This window comes from Pristiophorus japonicus, unplaced genomic scaffold, assembly GCF_044704955.1.
Source record: "Pristiophorus japonicus isolate sPriJap1 unplaced genomic scaffold, sPriJap1.hap1 HAP1_SCAFFOLD_317, whole genome shotgun sequence".
In the NCBI taxonomy this organism is placed as follows: Eukaryota; Metazoa; Chordata; class Chondrichthyes; family Pristiophoridae; genus Pristiophorus; species Pristiophorus japonicus.
Genome location: NW_027252966.1, coordinates 167,718 through 185,823, shown reverse-complemented (window position 1 = coordinate 185,823; position 18,106 = coordinate 167,718). Strand labels below are relative to the sequence as shown.

Genomic DNA, 18,106 nt, shown 5'->3' with positions numbered 1-18,106 from the left:
GAAACCATTGCCTCTGGTTGCGAGGGGGGGTCCTTAAAATTAGAGCCCGGCCATTCAAGGTGATGTCAGGAAGCACTTCACACACAGGGCCGTGGGAATCTGCAACTCTCCCCCAAAAAGCTATCGAGGCCAGGGGTCAATTGAAAATTGCGAGATTTTTGTTAGTCAAGGGTCATATGGGGTTAAGGTACAGACCAGCCAAGATCACAGGCTCGAGGGGCTGAATGGCCTCCTATGTTACAGCTTAACCGATCCTATAGCTCCCCACAACACTGTTCTGCACTGTTTGCAAAAGACAAATACAAAAAAAAATTTAACAAATTAAATACAACAACATTTCAGGCGTTTCTTAAATTATATCTTAAAAAATAAACCTTTGAATTTCAGGCAGGACATAACACACATCCTTTCCCCGAGCTGCCGGGTTATAACTCTCTAACTCTCCTGGCTGCTCCTGCCCAGGGGCCGAGCCTCAGCTCCTTTGGCAGCACGAAGCCACGCTCGGGTTCTTTACGGGAGGGTGCTCGGGGAGTATTCCCGCATCACACTCTGGCCCAAGTCACCAGGCCGCAGTCCTGGGCGAGGCACAGTCTGCAGACCTGAGCTTCAGAGTGTCCGTGGGCATTGGGGAGTGAGCGCGGGGTGGGGGGGTTGCATTTTCAGTCTGTTCACTGCAATATATTATGGAAAAATAAATTAACATTTCTGCTATGCGGAGATTTTTTAAAGTATTTTTTATTTACAGAGTTTAATTAGAATTCTATTCCCTTATTCCTACAGGGGTTAGTCGCTCCACTGAAATGTACAGTCCCCACACTGATCATTCCCATCTCCCGTAACATCTGAGAGTTTGGGATTACGGGATGTGAAGGGGACATAACTTTTTCCCTTTTCAGGGATTTTTGGAGCTGGTCAGGAAGCCTGCTGTACTATTCTCCGCTGCATCATAAGAATTAGGAGCAGGAGTCGGCCATTCGGCCCCTCGAGCCTGCTCTGACATTTAATACGATCATGGCTGATCCGATCATGGACTCAGCTCCACTTCCCCACCCGTTCCCCATAACCTCTTATTTCCTTATCAGTTAAGAAACTGTCTATTTCTGTCTTAAATTTATTCAATGTCCCAGCTTCCACAGCTCTCTGAGGCAATGAATTCCACAGATTTACAACCTTCAGAAGAAATTCCTCCTCATCTCAGTTTTAAATGGGCGGTCCCTTATTCTAAGATTATGCCCCCTAGTTCTAGTCTCCCCCATCAGTGGAAACATCCTCTCTGCATCCACCTTGTCAAGTCCCCTCATTATCTTGTACGTTTCGATAAGATCACCTCTCATTCTTCTGAATTCCAAATGAGTAGAGGCCCAACCTCCTCAACCTTTCCTCATAAGTCAACCCGCCATGATCTCCAACTGCACCCGACGAGAGTGGGGGGGGGGGGGGGGGGGGGGGGGCAGAAACGGGCCAGGGCTCTGGGTCACTAATGCCCTTTAGGGAAGGAAATCTGCCACCCTTCCCCGGTCTGGCGATAGGTGACTCCACAGACCCACAGCAATGTGGTTGATTCTTCACTGCCCTCTGGAATGGCTCAGCGAGACACTCGAGGGCGATCAGGGGATGGGCAATAAATGCCGGCCTTGCCAGCGATGGCCACATCCCGCGAATGAATAAAAAGAACATGGCTCAGGTAACGTGCTGTGCGACTGTTGAAAAATAAGTCCCTGCCCCCAGGCAGAGAAACGTACCCGTCACCATCAGATATCAGTCAGAGTTACACTGCATTGTAGACACCTCAAACCAGATTATGCATTAATACAAAATATCACACACACAAATAAGTCCCTGACTTCAGCACCTTGATAATTCATAATTATAAGTAGTGGACACTTCACAAACAGGGTAAGCAAGGAGATAAACCCACCTCGCAGGGGACAGCGGTGGGGAAAGCAGCCCTCTCATCTGTTGGGTTATTTGTTGCGCCCGTTCACTGACAGACACACACACACACACACGGGGCACCGACTCTCCACAAACTGGCGTATTGCTACACCGCCCCCGCCACAAGCTCGGGACATCAGGGGGACAGGAATCGCCGCCTTCCCGTCCATTCCGTGTAATCCAGCGAGACTTGGGCCAGGTAAAGTGATGGAAGACCGGGACCGAGTGGCCGCGGGGGGGGGGTCTGGAACAAACGGCCGCAGACACGACAATAAACTGCAAGAGGTTTACAAGAGAGAGGAGGAGGGGGACTGGGCTCAGGGTTGGTGGCTGAGGTGGGCTGGGGAGGAGGGTGAAGGGCCGGGGGGCGGGATTTGGGAAACGCCGACACGGACTGGCCTGTTGTGAGGAGACTGTCAATACTGCTCATGGAGCCCCGTCACTTCGGATTCTGCTGCCCCTCAAATCTCGGTCCTGTTCCAATCATTAAGCGCCATTCACGTTATTGGGTCAAACCTGGACACATCGGCCGCAGGGGTCAAACCCGGATATAGCGGCCGCAGGGGTCAAACCCGGACACATCGGCCGCAGGGGTCAAACCCGGATATAGCGGCCGCAGGGGTCAAACCCGGATATAGCGGCCGCAGGGGTCAAACCCGGATACATCGGCCGCAGGGGTCAAACCCGGATATAGCGGCCGCAGGGGTCAAACCCGGACACATCGGCCGCAGGGGTCAAACCCGGACACATCGGCCGCAGGGGTCAAACCCGGATATAGCGGCCGCAGGGGTCAAACCCGGACACATCGGCCGCAGGGGTCAAACCCGGATATAGCGGCCGCAGGGGTCAAACCCGGACACATCGGCCGCAGGGGTCAAACCCGGACACATCGGCCGCAGGGGTCAAACCCGGATATAGCGGCCGCAGGGGTCAAACCCGGACACATCGGCCGCAGGGGTCAAACCCGGGGACACACTGAAGGGGGACAGTAACAGAGGAATTGAGCCGACTGCACAATCCCCCCCCCCCCCCATGCAGGGTGCAGGCCGGGGCTGGCACGAGGTGGTGCTGATGGGCCGGAGTGTACCCCCAGGCACAGGGTGCATCCTGCAATGGCCAGCTGCCAACCCCTGCCAGTCCCGTGCATGGTGCAGCACAGACACCGCTCACCGGGGTACTACTCCTGGGGGCCTTGGCGTCAGGGCAGGACACCCCCCCGCCCCCCCAGAGGTCAGGGCTTGTGTGAAGAGACATGACACAGAAAGGTGTGCCGGCTGTGGACGCTGGCAGACAGTATGACCAGTTGCAGTGCAGCCCAGCGGCCTGTACATGGAAGATGCCGCGGATAGGTGACAATTGGAATGGGCCGCACAGCCAGCTGAAGGGACCGAGCACCAAAACAAATTCGAAGGAACGCCGACGACCACAGCCTCGGTTTCTGAATGGCAACACCGACTCCGTCAGCCCGAGAAAATCGAAAGAGGTTCCATTGTTCATCCATGATTCAGAGCTCCTGGGGTATTGCTTCCTTTCAAACCAGGTTCTGCCCTCAATGGGGGGGGAGCATGTGGGCGGTTGGGGGGGGGGGGGGAGCATGTGGGCGGTTGGGGGGGGGGGGGGGAGCATGTGGGCGGTTGGGGGGGGGGGAGCATGTGGGCGGTTGGGGGGGGGGGGGGGAGCATGTGGGCGGTTGGGGGGGGGGGGGGAGCATGTGGGCGGTTGGGGGGGGGGGGGGGAGCATGTGGGCGGTTGGGGGGGGGGGAGCATGTGGGCGGTTGGGGGGGGGGAGCATGTGGGCGGTTGGGGGGGGGGGGGGAGCATGTGGGCGGTTGGGGGGGGGGAGCATGTGGGCGGTTGGGGGGGGGGGAGCATGTGGGCGGTTGGGGGAGCATGTGGGCGGTTGGGGGAGCATGTGGGCGGTTGGGTGGGGAGGAGACGGATAGATACAAGGGACCAGAAGCAGGGATCTAAAGTTGGAGGTCGTCGCCGAGGTCAGGATGTGGCGAGGAATTGTAGGCGGAGGACGAGGATTTCGAACATTGGGAGACGGGGGGGGGGGGGGGGCTGATGAGAGGTGCTGAGGCCCATTGCAGCAGCCCCCACACTTTCAGTGTGGCTCAGCCAGCATCGCAGTGGTCGGTGACAGTGAGCTGCGACACATTAAGTGACAAACACAGGGGCTGCCGGGAGACAGAGAGAGAGATCAGAAAGGTACGGGCTCATCCGTCACCGTGTCAACTTTCCCGATAGGGTGTGCGGTCACCTCCTGTCAAGGAATGAAATACCAAGCCAGCCACTCCCAAGCTGCACAGTGCAGCCTCGAGGTGTATAATTTGAGTGACTACTTTTTTAAAAAAAATCACCGGTTCTCTCAATTTCAAGAACACTGCTCCCAACAGATCCAAAATTTCCGTTCGAAAATCAATTACACACCTTTTGAAAAGAAATCTGGGTTACTAGTAAAAAGCACAATGCATATGGCACATTGACACACATTGGGGTTGGGAGTGCGAAGGTCGGAGTGGCTTCTTCTGCGGTGTGACGGAGCATTTTCCCCTTGACCAATAAACGCGTGGAGGATGATCCTGACCGCTCTCGGAAACGCAGCCATCACACCACCCACCGAGTCCCAGCTTCACTGTAGACTTATATGTACAGAATAAATCTCACCTCAAGTCCCTGAACCTGTTAGCAGATGTCACAGCTCGACATGGCCACCCCCCACCTGTGTCAAGAGCAGCGTTTGGCGATGTACAGGAACAGGGCGACGAGGAGGCTGTCGGCCACCAGGGGGCAGCGGCAGCCGCCCAACACGAAGGTGCGTTTGGACAATACAGCGTACCATCATTTTGAAATCTTTGGCCCACTTGATGGATGCCTTGAACTAGTTTCTTCTTTTTAAAAAAAAAACTTATAATCCCCTTCTTAATTTCCCACCTTTTTTCCATTTTCATAGTTTCCTTGAAGTGAAATGCTGCTTGAGCAGGCCACAATTTCACACTTTGAGTGGGTTAAATGGCGGTAGTCCGATCGTTTGCATTCAGCCACGACAGGGCCAGATGGACAGCAAAAACTTCCTGGATCTTTGTGTGGCCGCTTTAAGTCTGTTTAATGTACACATCAGGAATCACGTCTTTCCGCAGGCGGAGGTTGGAAGCAGCCGTCAACCTCGACAGTCAGTGACCCAGTCCGCGTCTCATTGAAAAGGGGTCGCTGGGGGAGCTAACCGACAAGTTAATCAGAGTTAGGACGCGGCCTTTGTAGGAGGGACAAGACCCCAAAACCCCACGCTGCAACAGAGATCTCTAGCAGTCATGGGCAGGAGCGTCAGACAGGCCAGTGTCGACGTGTGTGTGTTTGCTGTTAAGAGTAATAGTTGCACAGCTGGCTGAACGATCTGTAAAGTGCATTTGGTTAATGGTTCAAAGATCACATTCCCTGCAGCACACTTGCGGAAAGCCTGGTGTCACCCCATTGCACATGTAAGCAGCAGCCGCGATGAGGGGCATCTCCAGTCATGGCCTTGGTCCGGTTGTTTATGCTTCAATTGGATCTGGGCACGTGAGCACGGTTTGGGTGGTCACACTCGCTGCCCATGCCATATCGCCGCAAGGCAGAGTCAACAATCCTCCGACTGATTAGTTACGATAGAGTGGAGAGGAAGGAGCCATTTCCCTTGGCAGAGGAGTCAACAACCAGGGGATGTAGATTTAAAGTCATTGGGGGGAGGTTTAGAGGGGATTTGAGGGGAAATGTCTTCACCCAGAGGGTGGTGGGGGTCTGGAACTCACGGCCTGAAAGGGTGGTAGAGGCAGAAACCCTCACCACATTTAAAAAGTACCTGGGCGTGTGCTTGAAGTGCCGTAACATAAGAACATAAGAAATAGGAGCGGGAGTCGGCCATTTGGCCCCTCGAGCCTGCTCCGCCATTCAATAAGGTTATGGGCTACGGACCGAGAGCTGGAAAGTGGGATTGGGCTGGGTAGCTCTTGGTCGGCCGGCGTGGACCACGATGGGCCGAATGGCCTCCTCCCGTGCCGTAAGTTTCTGTGATTCTATGCTTGGAGGCTCAGGCGGTTGCTTGACCGACCCCGTGCGGCCCAGGGTTGGCGAGGCAACGCACCCCGACGAGAGGCCAATCTCAGATTGGGTTCGCTGGAGGCCTCGTGACAAAAGGTTGCTGGGCAAAAGAGAGAAAAAAAACCTAAAGATGGGCAGGTAGCACGAGCCTCTCGGCACCGTGCAGATGGCCAGTTGCAATACAGCATTGGCAGAGAGCGGGACACGGGTTCGATAGCTGTCGGGACAAATGCACGGCGACGAAGACATCACAAATTGGCAAATCACAAGCCTCAAACACCCGCAGAGCCTCAAGACTCCTGCAGCAGAAAGCGGAGGCCATTTGTCTAACTGGCACAGACGTGATTCCAACTCTGAGTCGGCAACAGCAACCGTGACCGGCTTGTGAATCGGTCGGCCATCGCTGGCTGAAGGGTTTTGCAAGTTGACACAGGACCAATTCGAGAAACCTAGCTTTATCCTCTTCACAATGCACACAGCCCCAATTATTAAAGGGCAGCACTGTGTATAAAGGGTGGTGTCCCAGACTCCCAGGGGTGGAGAGACAGCATCCTTCCCTCTTGGACCCCGCGTTCCCACACCGAGGAACCCAGAGCTCTCCCTCCGACAGGCGCCAGGGTCAGGTGAGAGTTTAGCAGTCTCACTCAGAATGGACACAAAACGCTTCACTGGAACGTCGGTCATGGCATTGCGTGCGGATTCTTGAGTGGGAGAAATTCACAGTGGCGGCTGTAGCAACGTTATTTGGGGGCTGGGGTTAAGCTGGCTTCTCTGATCCTCCCCTGATAAGTGGAAACTGGAGGCAGGAGTTTGATGCATCAACCCTGAACTGCGAGGCCGATGATGTGTGGAGGGCTCCTCTGCCCTCAAAAGCAAACGACGAACGCAATGAATATTGGCCAAGCCGTAATACTGGATACAGATTATCTGTGGTTTCCCCAACACAGTTATGGTCAAAGAACTCGGACTGCCCCCCCAGATATGAAACCATCCTCGAAATCACCAACTACTTCGCAAAACACCAAACACAGCACAACGATTTCCAAGCCAGCGTAACAAAAAGGTATACAAAAACCAGAAGACGTTCCTCGGACAGGCAATCAGCGGGTGCCTTGTGCTGTTTGTGTGTGTGATGGACGTTTGCTCAGATGTAGCTCCGTTGGAGGCAGCAGTGTAGTGGGATTTCCCGCTCCTACTTGACGGCATCAACCACCAGCACCTTGCACTCGCGCTTGGCGATCTTGTCGACCGACAGCACCGTTTTCTCGGCCGGAAGGTAAAGCGGTCGGCCGATCGGGGAGCCGATGGGGGGTGTGATGGCTCGCCGCTCCATCACGCTCCCGGTCCTGAGGGGAGAGGAAAGAAAAAGGAGGGAGGGTCAGCATCACCAAGGCGTGGGGGAGAGAAAATCCGGGAAGAGCAAGTGGCCACGGGGTGGGCGGGTAACACCAGCGGGAGTGAGGTGCGGAACGTGGGGGGTGACATTCAACAACAACCTGTATTTATATAGCACCTTTAACGTAGTGAAACGTCCCGAGGCGCTTCACAGGAGTGTCATGCGATAAAAATGACACTGAGCCGCATAAGTAGCAATTAGGGCAGGTGACCAAAAGTTTGGTAGGATTTAAAGAGCATCTTGAAGGAGGAGAGAGAGGCGTAGAGGTTTAGGGAGGGAGTTCCAGAGCTTGGGGCCCAGGCAACAGAAGGCACGGCCACCGATGGTGGAGCGATTATAATCAGGGATGGTCAGGAGGGCAGAATTAGAGGAGGGAATAATTAGAGGAGCGCAGACATCTCGGGGGGGTTGTGGGGCTGGAGGAGATTACAGAGATAGGGAGGGGCGAGGGCCATGGAGGGATTTGTAAACAAGGATGAGAATTTTGAAATCGAGGCGTTGCTTAACCGGAAGCCAATGTAGGTCAGTGAGCACAGGGGGTGATGGGTGAGCGGGACTCGGTGCGAGTTAGGACACGGGGCAGTGAGCACAGGGGGTGATGGGTGAGCGGGACTCGGTGCGAGTTAGGACACGGGGCAGCGAGCACAGGGGGTGATGGGTGAGCGGGACTCGGTGCGAGTTAGGACACGGGGCAGCGAGCACAGGGGGTGATGGGTGAGTGGGACTGGGTGCGAGTTAGGACACGGGGGCAGTGAGCACAGGGGGTGATGGGTGAGCGGGACTCGGTGCGAGTTAGGACACGGGGCAGTGAGCACAGGGGGTGATGGGTGAGCGGGACTGGGTGCGAGTTAGGACACGGGGCAGCCGAGTTTTGGATCACCTCTGGTTTACTGCCGAGGTCCGACAATGGGAGGGGATGTTGGATCGAGGTCAGGATGAGTTTGCAATGGGAGATTGGGAGGTGAAGGGGGGAGATATCTGTAGGCCTGAGCTCAGCCAACCGCAATGGGAAAATATCCTTTGTAATCTTGGCAGTGAGTGTGTAACATTTAGCTTTTAATAAACGGTAATGTTTAACTTCATGCTCATTAACTCATTCTTGCAGCAAGGTAATGTAGTTCAAACAATCCCAGCGGCCAATTATCTCCTTTAACATCACAGTTATTTTTACTCGATTTAGAAATCTATTCCATGTTGATTATAGCATCAGCCGGGGTTCAGTGGGTAACACTCTGGGCTCGGAGTCAGAAGGTCGGAGGTTCAGTGGGTAACACTCTGGGCTCTGAGTCAGAAGGTCGGAGGTTCAGTGGGTAACACTCTGGGCTCGGAGTCAGAAGGTCGGAGGTGCAGTGGGTAACACTCTGGGCTCTGAGTCAGAAGGTCGGAGGTTCAGTGGGTAACACTCTGGGCTCGGAGTCAGAAGGTCGGAGGTTCAGTGGGTAACACTCTGGGCTCGGAGTCAGAAGGTCGGAGGTTCAGTGGGTAACACTCTGGGCTCGGAGTCAGAAGGTCGGAGGTTCAGTGGGTAACACTCTGGGCTCGGAGTCAGAAGGTCGGAGGTTCAGTGGGTAACACTCTGGGCTCTGAGTCAGAAGGTCGGAGGTTCAGTGGGTAACACTCCGGGCTCGGAGTCAGAAGGTCGGAGGTTCAGTGGGTAACACTCTGGGCTCGGAGTCAGAAGGTCGGAGGTTCAGTGGGTAACACTCTGGGCTCGGAGTCAGAAGGTCGGAGGTTCAGTGGGTAACACTCTGGGCTCTGAGTCAGAAGGTCGGAGGTTCAGTGGGTAACACTCCGGGCTCTGAGTCAGAAGGTCGGAGGTTCAGTGGGTAACACTCTGGGCTCTGAGTCAGAAGGTCGGAGGTTCAGTGGGTAACACTCCGGGCTCGGAGTCAGAAGGTCGGAGGTTCAGTGGGTAACACTCTGGGGTCTGAGTCAGAAGGTCGGAGGTTCAGTGGGTAACACTCCGGGCTCGGAGTCAGAAGGTCGGAGGTTCAGTGGGTAACACTCCGGGCTCGGAGTCAGAAGGTCGGAGGTTCAGTGGGTAACACTCTGGGCTCTGAGTCAGAAGGTCGGAGGTTCAGTGGGTAACACTCTGGGCTCTGAGTCAGAAGGTCGGAGGTTCAGTGGGTAACACTCTGGGCTCTGAGTCAGAAGGTCGGAGGTTCAGTGGGTAACACTCCGGGCTCTGAGTCAGAAGGTCGGAGGTTCAGTGGGTAACACTCTGGGCTCGGAGTCAGAAGGTCGGAGGTTCAGTGGGCAACACTCTGGGCTCGGAGTCAGAAGGTCGGAGGTTCAGTGGGTAACACTCTGGGCTCTGAGTCAGAAGGTCGGAGGTTCAGTGGGTAACACTCTGGGCTCGGAGTCAGAAGGTCGGAGGTTCAGTGGGTAACACTCTGGGCTCTGAGTCAGAAGGTCGGAGGTTCAGTGGGTAACACTCTGGGCTCGGAGTCAGAAGGTCGGAGGTTCAGTGGGTAACACTCCGGGCTCGGAGTCAGAAGGTCGGAGGTTCAGTGGGTAACACTCCGGGCTCGGAGTCAGAAGGTCGGAGGTTCAGTGGGTAACACTCCGGGCTCGGAGTCAGAAGGTCGGAGGTTCAGTGGGTAACACTCTGGGCTCGGAGTCAGGTCGGAGGTTCAGTGGGTAACACTCTGGGCTCGGAGTCAGAAGGTCGGAGGTTCAGTGGGTAACACTCTGGGCTCGGAGTCAGAAGGTCGGAGGTTCGAGTCCCACTCCATAGACTTGAGCATATAATCTAGGGCAGACACTCCCAGTGCAGTACTGAGGGAGCCCCGCACTGTGGGAGGGGCAGTACTGAGGGAGCCCCGCACTATCGGTGGGGCAGTGCTGAGGGAGCCCCGCACTGTCGGTGGGGCGGTACTGAGGGAGCCCCGCACTGTCGGAGGGGCGGTACTGAGGGAGTGCTGTACTGTGGGAGGAGCAGTACTGAGGGAGAGCTGCACTGTCGGAGGGGCAGTACTGAGGGAGCGCCGCTCTGTCGGAGGGGCAGTACTGAGGGAGCGCCGCTCTGTCGGAGGGGCAGTACTGAGGGAGCGCCGCACTGTCGGAGGGGCAGTACTGAGGGAGCGCCGCACTGTCGGAGGGGCAGTACTGAGGGAGCGCCGCTCTGTCGGAGGGGCAGTACTGAGGGAGCGCCGCACTGTCGGAGGGGCAGCACTGAGGGAGCGCCGCACTGTCGGAGGGGCAGCACTGAGGGAGCGCTGTCGAATGAAATGATAAAACAAGGCCCCATCTGCCCTCTCAGGTGGATGTAAAAGATCCCACGGCACTATGTGGAAGAAGAGCAGGGGAGTTCTCCCCGGTGTGCTGGGCCAATATTTATCCCTCAATCAACATAACAAAAAACTGACTATCTGGCTACTATCACATTGCTGGTTTTTGGGACCAATTGACTGCAGCATTATAACAGTGACTACACCTCAAACATACTTCACAGGATGTAATGCACTTTGGGACATCCTGAGGTTTGGAAAGGCTCTGTAGAAATGCTTTCTTTATATAAAAAAAAACAGAACAATTTCCGTACACGAGTCCTAAATTTGCTCTGTGTTAGTTTGAGCCCGTTCTGTGATCGGCATCCTGTTTCTGCACTCGTGCTTTCTGGTATAGCTCCAGGACGTCCCTCGTTGTGACCTCCTTTCAAGCCTGGAATACCATGACTAGATTATTCCCACTCATCCCCTCCCTTCAGCCACACAAAAAACAGGAAAAAAACCCCAGGGTCAATAAGGGAAAATAAATAGCTCTCCGACCGCCTTCGGGCGATGGAAACAGCCCGGGAGATCACACGGACCTCGTGTTGTCAATAAGGACACTGACCTTCTCTGTGACGTGATGTGGGTCCCATGTCAGGAACCAGTCCCGCTCCCTCACTAGGGCAGAGGGTCAGCGTCCAGCGCACCAGCCCAGAGACTCCCTACTCCCTGGGAAAGGAAGCACTGCTCAACATCCCAGCCTCGGCCCGTGTTTGGCCGAGTTTAAATGCATGTCTCACCACCTCCTGGGTCAGCGTCCTGCCCGCTGAGCCACGTCAGACATCGGAGGGTGGTGAATCTTTGGAATTCTCTACCCCAGGGGGCTGTGGATGCTCAGTGGGTGAATATATTTGAGGGTGGGATTGACAAGATTTTTGGACACGAAGGGAATCAAGGGAGTTCTCGAGCTTGGGGCCCAGGCAGCTGAAGGCACGGCCACCGATGGTGGAGTGATGGAAATCAGGGGATGCTCAAGAGGCCAGAATTGGAGGAGCGCAGCGATCTCGGAGGGTTGTAGGGTCTGGAGGAGGTTACAGAGATAGAGAGGGGGCGAGGGCCATGGAGGGATTTGAACAGAAGGATGGAGAATTTTAAATTCGAGGTGATGATTATGACCAAGTTTTTTAATTTTCTGAGAACAATGAAACAGTTGAAATGGATTGACAGTTTTATATGGAGTGCAGTTGCCCATGTTTTCAAAATATCGAGGGGTTTTGATGGAGTGAATAAGGAGAGACTGTTCCTGGGGGCAGGAGGGTCGGTAACCAGAGGGGGAGATGGGGAGAATGGTTTATGCAGCGAGTTGTTGTGATCGGGAACGCGCTGCCTGAAAGCTCGGTGGGAGCAGATTCAATAGTAACTTTCAAACCGGGAATTGGATCAATACTTGACGGGGAAACATTCACCGGGCTGTGGGGAAAGAGCGGGGGGAGTGGGACTGATGGGATCGCTCGCTCACAGAGCCGGCACAGGCTCGATGGGCCCAATAGCCTTGTACTATGCCGGCTGTTCCTGGTTTATTGCCCGTGGCAGTGTCCTTACCTCATCAGGTGACTGTTGCGCGAGGGCTGCTGATGGGAGAAGGACTGTGAACGGCCCAGGTTGGCCTGGTGGCGTTCCATGAGGTCCCGGACTGCCGGGCTGCTGGGGCTGTTCTTCCGGGAAACCGGCCGGGCCTCAGGGGGCGGGTTCGTCACGCTGGCGGTGAACTGTAACTTCAGCTTCATGTGTTGGCTCAGCTGGTAGGGAAGGAACAGAGGGTCAGAGACAGGGAGGGAGGGAGGGAGTGTCAGAGACAGGGAGGGAGGGAGGGAGTGTCAGAGACAGGGAGGGAGGGAGGGAGTGTCAGAGACAGGGAGGGAGGGACAGAGAGAGAGAGAGAGAGGGACAGAGAGAGAGAGAGAGAGAGGGACAGAGAGAGAGAGAGAGAGGGGGACAGAGAGAGAGAGAGAGAGGGACAGAGAGAGAGAGAGAGAGGGAGAGAGAGGGGGAGAGGGGGAGAGAGGGGGAGAGAGGGGGGAGAGGGGGAGAGAGGGGGGAGAGGGGGAAGAGAGGGAGAGGGGGAAGAGAGGGAGAGGGGGAAGAGAGGGAGAGGGGGAAGAGAGGGAGAGGGGGAAGAGAGGGAGAGGGGGAAGAGAGGGAGAGGGGGAAGAGAGGGAGAGGGGGAAGAGAGGGAGAGGGGGAAGAGAGGGAGAGGGGGAAGAGAGGGAGAGGGGGAAGAGAGGGAGAGGGGGAAGAGAGGGAGAGGGGGAAGAGAGGGAGAGGGGGAAGAGAGGGAGAGGGGGAAGAGAGGGAGAGGGGGAAGAGAGGGAGAGGGGGAAGAGAGGGAGAGGGGGAAGAGAGGGAGAGGGGGAAGAGAGGGAGAGGGGGAAGAGAGGGAGAGGGGGAAGAGAGGGAGAGGGGGAAGAGAGGGAGAGGGGGAAGAGAGGGAGAGGGGGAAGAGAGGGAGAGGGGGGAGAGAGGGACGGGGGAGAGAGGGACGGGGGAGAGAGGGACGGGGGAGAGAGGGACGGGGGAGAGAGGGACGGGGGAGAGAGGGACGGGGGAGAGAGGGACGGGGGAGAGAGGGACGGGGGAGAGAGGGACGGGGGAGAGAGGGACGGGGGAGAGAGGGACGGGGGAGAGAGGGACGGGGGAGAGAGGGACGGGGGAGAGAGGGACGGGGGAGAGAGGGACGGGGGAGAGAGGGACGGGGGAGAGAGGGACGGGGGAGAGAGGGACGGGGGAGAGAGGGACGGGGGAGAGAGGGACGGGGGAGAGAGGGACGGGGGAGAGAGGGACGGGGGAGAGAGGGACGGGGGAGAGAGGGACGGGGGAGAGAGGGACGGGGGAGAGAGGGACGGGGGAGAGAGGGACGGGGGAGAGAGGGACGGGGGAGAGAGGGACGGGGGAGAGAGGGACGGGGGGAGAGAGGGACGGGGGGAGAGAGGGACGGGGGGAGAGAGGGACGGGGGGAGAGAGGGACGGGGGAGAGAGGGACGGGGGGAGAGAGGGACGGGGGGAGAGAGGGACGGGGGGAGAGAGGGACGGGGGGAGAGAGGGACGGGGGGAGAGAGGGACGGGGGGGAGAGAGGGACGGGGGGGAGAGAGGGACGGGGGGAGAGAGGGACGGGGGAGAGAGGGACGGGGGAGAGAGGGACGGGGAGAGAGGGACGGGGGAGAGAGGGACGGGGGAGAGAGGGACGGGGGAGAGAGGGACGGGGGAGAGAGGGACGGGGAGAGAGAGAGGGGGACAGAGGGACAGAGAGAGAGGAAGGGACAGAGAGTAATGGAAGGGGCGCAGAGGAGGAGCACAGACAGAGGACGACAGAACAGGTTTAATATCTGGGTGCTGATGCACAGTTTAAAAGCATCGATCAATTATCCAATATTGCTGGATGTTGAGGCTTGAAATACAATTAAATTGTAGGTATGTAACCTACCGACATTGTAATCAGACCAGACAAATATTGCTGAATTAATCTCCGCAGCATGAATACAGGCAATCCCTTCACATTGCTCGTATCGATCGTTTACATAGATAGTAGGTACAACAAAATAACAACTGGACAGATGTTGATCTACCCAGCATCTGTAAACAGAAAAGGACATTGAAGTTTTGTGCATTATTGCATCCAACTCTGTGCACCGCACTTTGGGAGAGATGTCACAGCCTTGGAGAGGGTGCAGGGGAGATTGACCCAAACGGTCCTGGGGATGGGGGACTTCAGTTACGCGGGGAGACTGGAGAAGCTGGGGTTGTTCTCCTTGGAGCAGGGAAGGTTAAGAGGAGATTTGATCGAGGTGTTCAAAATTATCAGGGGTTTTGATGGAGTAAATAAGGGGAGACTGTTCCCGGGGGCAGGAGGGTCGGTAACCAGGGGGACACAGATTGACGATAATCGGCGATGGAACCAGAGGGGGAGATGGGGAGAATGTGTTCACGCAGCGAGTTGTTGTGATCGGGAACGCGCTGCCTGAAAGGGCGGTGGGAGCAGATTCAATAGTAACTTTCAAACCGGGAATTGGATCAATACTGGACGGGGAAACATTCACCGGGCTGTGGGGAGAGAGCGGGGGGATGGGACTGATGGGATCGCTCGCTCACAGAGCCAGCACAGGCTCGATGGGCCCAGTGGCCTCCTCCTGCGCTGTGTCGTTCTATGACTGTTGTCAGATTTACAGTCCCGAGGAAGGCGCGAGATGCAAAACACGAATCCCCCTCGTCTGTTTACAGATGCTGATAGACCCGCTATTTATTTCCAGCATCTTTCAAAAAAATGTACGCATACAGTTTAATCATTTCACCACTGGAGCAAAAGACTAAAATCACACGGTCAAAATAGGTATCAGTTGTGTTTGTCTCGGTCTGTGTACGGCGAACAGCGTTTTGAACAGTTGTTATGGGGGAGCGAAGATGGGGGGCGGGGGTGCAAGTTGTGATTCAATGCATAACAGAGTGTGGAACTGTGCTGTACAGAACCATAGAATGTGTTGCGGAATTACAGATTTAAGACTGAACAGGCCAGGGCGCTTTCCTCTGAAAAAGAGAAGGCTGAAGGGGTGACCTGATAGAGGTCTTTAAAATTATCGAAGGGTTTGATAGAGTGGATGTAGAGAAGATGTCCCCACTTGTGGGGGAGACCAGAATCAGGGCCCATCAATATCAGACAGTCACCAATAAATCCCACGGGGAATTCAGGAGAAACTTCTTTACCCAGAGAGCGGTGAGAATGTGGAACTTGCTGCCACAGGGAGGGGTTGAGGTGAATAGTATCGATGCATTTAAGGGGGAGCTGGATAAACACATGAGGGAGCAAGGAACAGAAGGATATGGTGATGGGGTGAGATGGAGAGGGGTGGGAGGGGGCTGGTATGGAGCATAAACCCCGGCACCGAGCGCTGGGGCCAAGCGGCCTCTTTCTGTGCCGTACATTCTACCGAGGCCTCGTCTGCCCTCTCAGATGGACGTAAACGATCCAGTGGCCTCTATTTTGAAGAAGAGCAGGGGAGTTCTCCCCAGTGTCCTGGGGCCAATATTTATCCCTCAATCAACATTAAAAAAACCAGATGATCTGGGTCATAGAAACATAGAAAATAGATGCAGGAGTAGGCCATTCGGCCCTTCGAGCCTGCACCGCCATTCAATGAGTTCATGGCTGAACATGCAACTTCAGTACCCCATTCCTGCTTTCTCAGCATACCCCTTGATCCCCCCAGTAGTAAGGACTTCATCTAACTCCTTTTTGAATATATTTAGTGAATTGGCCTCAACAACTTTCTGTGGTAGAGAATTCCACAGGTTCACCACTCTCTGGGTGAAGAAGTTTCTCCTCATCTCGGTCCTAAATGGCTTACCCCTTATCCTTAGACTGTGACCCCTGGTTCTGGACTTCCCCAACATTGGGAACATTCTTCCCGCATCTAACCTGTCTGAACCCATCAGAATTTTAAACGTTTCTATGAGGTCCCCTCTCATTCTTCTGAACTCCAGTGAATACAAGCCCAGTTGATCCAGTCTTTCTTGATAGGTCAGTCCCGCCATCCCGGGAATCAGTCTGGTGAACCTTCGCTGCACTCCCTCAATAGCAAGAATGTCCTTCCTCAGGTTAGACCAAAACTGTACACAATACTCCAGGTGTGGCCTCACCAAGGCCCTGTACGACTGTAGTAACACTTCCCTGCCCCTGTACTCAAATCCCCTCGCTATGAAGGCCAACATGCCATTTGCTTTCTTAACCGCCTGCTGTACCTGCATGCCAACCTTCAATGACTGATGTACCACGACACCCAGGTCTCGTTGCACCTCCCCTTTTCCTAATCTGTCACCATTCAGATAATAGTCTGTCTCTCTGTTTTTACCACCAAAGTGGATAACCTCACATTTATCCACATTATACTTCATCTGCCATGCATTTGCCCACTCACCTAACCTATCCAAGTCGCTCTGCAGCCTCATAGCATCCTCCTCGCAGCTCACACTGCCACCCAACTTAGTGTCATCCGCAAATTTGGAGAGACTACATTTAATCCCCTCGTCTAAATCATTAATGTACAATGTAAACAGCTGGGGCTCCAGCACAGAACCTTGCGGTACCCCACTAGTCACTGCCTGCCATTCTGAAAAGTACCCATTTACTCCTACTCTTTGCTTCCTGTCTGACAACCAGTTCTCAATCCACGTCAGCACACTACCCCCAATCCCATGTGCTTTAACTTTGCACATTAATCATTATCACATTGCTGTTTGTGGGAGCTTGCTGTGCGCAAATCGGCTGTCGTGTTTCCTACATGACAACAGTGACTTCAAAAAGTACTTCATTGGCTGTGAGGCGCTTTGGGACGTCCGGTGGTTGGGAAAGGTGCTGTATAATTGGTGAAGGGATGAGTGAAGTCGGAAGCGATATGGAGACTGTGCTTAAACTACACGGCGGGCTTCACGCTGTGCCCCGTTACCTCAAAGAGTCCGGAGCGGAGCACCTGGAAGGCCACATTGTAGGTCACCGCGCTGCCCTTCCTGCAGTAGCCCAGGTGGTTGAGCGGCGTGTGACACACCACCGAGCTGAGAGTGGCCTCAGCTGCACGAAGGTCCTCCTCCGACAGTTTCTTCCCTAATCAAGGACAAGGGCCGTCGTCAGGCAACGGGCTGACACAGCGGGAAAACACCGAGAGAGCGCAGACTCCCCACACCAGCCGCAGTGAAGCGGCGTCCAGACCAAACGGGCCGCGGCGGCACAGTAACGGTACCATCGGCTCACAGCGCTCTTACGGTGAAGTGTACCTCCGTTTTCGCCCCGGAGTGGCAGCATTATGAGCTCGTGGACGGGCGGCCAGCCTCCGGCGCCCCACGGGGGTGGGGGTGGGGGGTTTCAGGGCCGGTTTTGCCGGGGGGGTGCAGAGCAGTACTGCCCGGGAGAGTTGAGCCGGTTTCGGGATGCGACACCAGCTTTTGGACTCACGCCCCGCACCGCGCCCCACAGCGACCGCCTGTGAAAGGGTCGGCCCGACCTGTACCGGCCGCAGTGAGGTTAGTAACGGCCACCTCGGGGAAGTGCGATTGGTTTTTTGTTGCCGATTTAAGTCGTGGTGGCGGGGGCCGTGTATTGGGAACGGTTTTTGGTGGGTTTTATTTCTCCCCAGGCCTCTCCCGGGCCAGAACTTCAGCTTGGGATTTTCCCCATGCTCTGCCGGCCTAGCGCCTCGAGAGAGGTGGGCAGTGCCTCCCCTAGTGCCCCCCACCCGCCACCGAGAGGGATGGGCAATGCCTCCCCTAGTGCCCCGAGAGGTGGGTATCGCCTCCCCTATTGCCCGAGAGAGGTGGGCAATGCCTCCCCTAGTGCCCCCCCCGCCACCGAGAGGGATGGGCAATGCCTCCCCTAGTGCCCCGAGAGGTGGGCATCGCCTCCCCTATTGCCCGAGAGAGGTGGGCAATGCCTCCCCTAGT

The 18,106-nt window shown here is 55.7% G+C and overlaps 1 protein-coding gene across 1 annotated transcript in view; it reads right to left on the bottom strand.

Annotated features, from left to right (window-relative positions):
* Window positions 1–3,803: 3,803 nt before the first annotated feature.
* trappc14 (trafficking protein particle complex subunit 14) overlaps window positions 3,804–18,106 on the bottom strand; it is a 92,072-nt gene continuing 77,769 nt past the window's right edge. The window contains exons 11-13 of the mRNA XM_070872450.1: window positions 17,119–17,273; window positions 12,226–12,422; window positions 3,804–7,361 (exon numbers count right to left, since the gene is read on the bottom strand). Of these exons, the coding sequence (XP_070728551.1) occupies window positions 7,208–7,361; window positions 12,226–12,422; window positions 17,119–17,273 (506 nt within the window). The 3' untranslated portion in view covers window positions 3,804–7,207. The remainder of the gene's footprint in view (window positions 7,362–12,225; window positions 12,423–17,118; window positions 17,274–18,106) is intronic.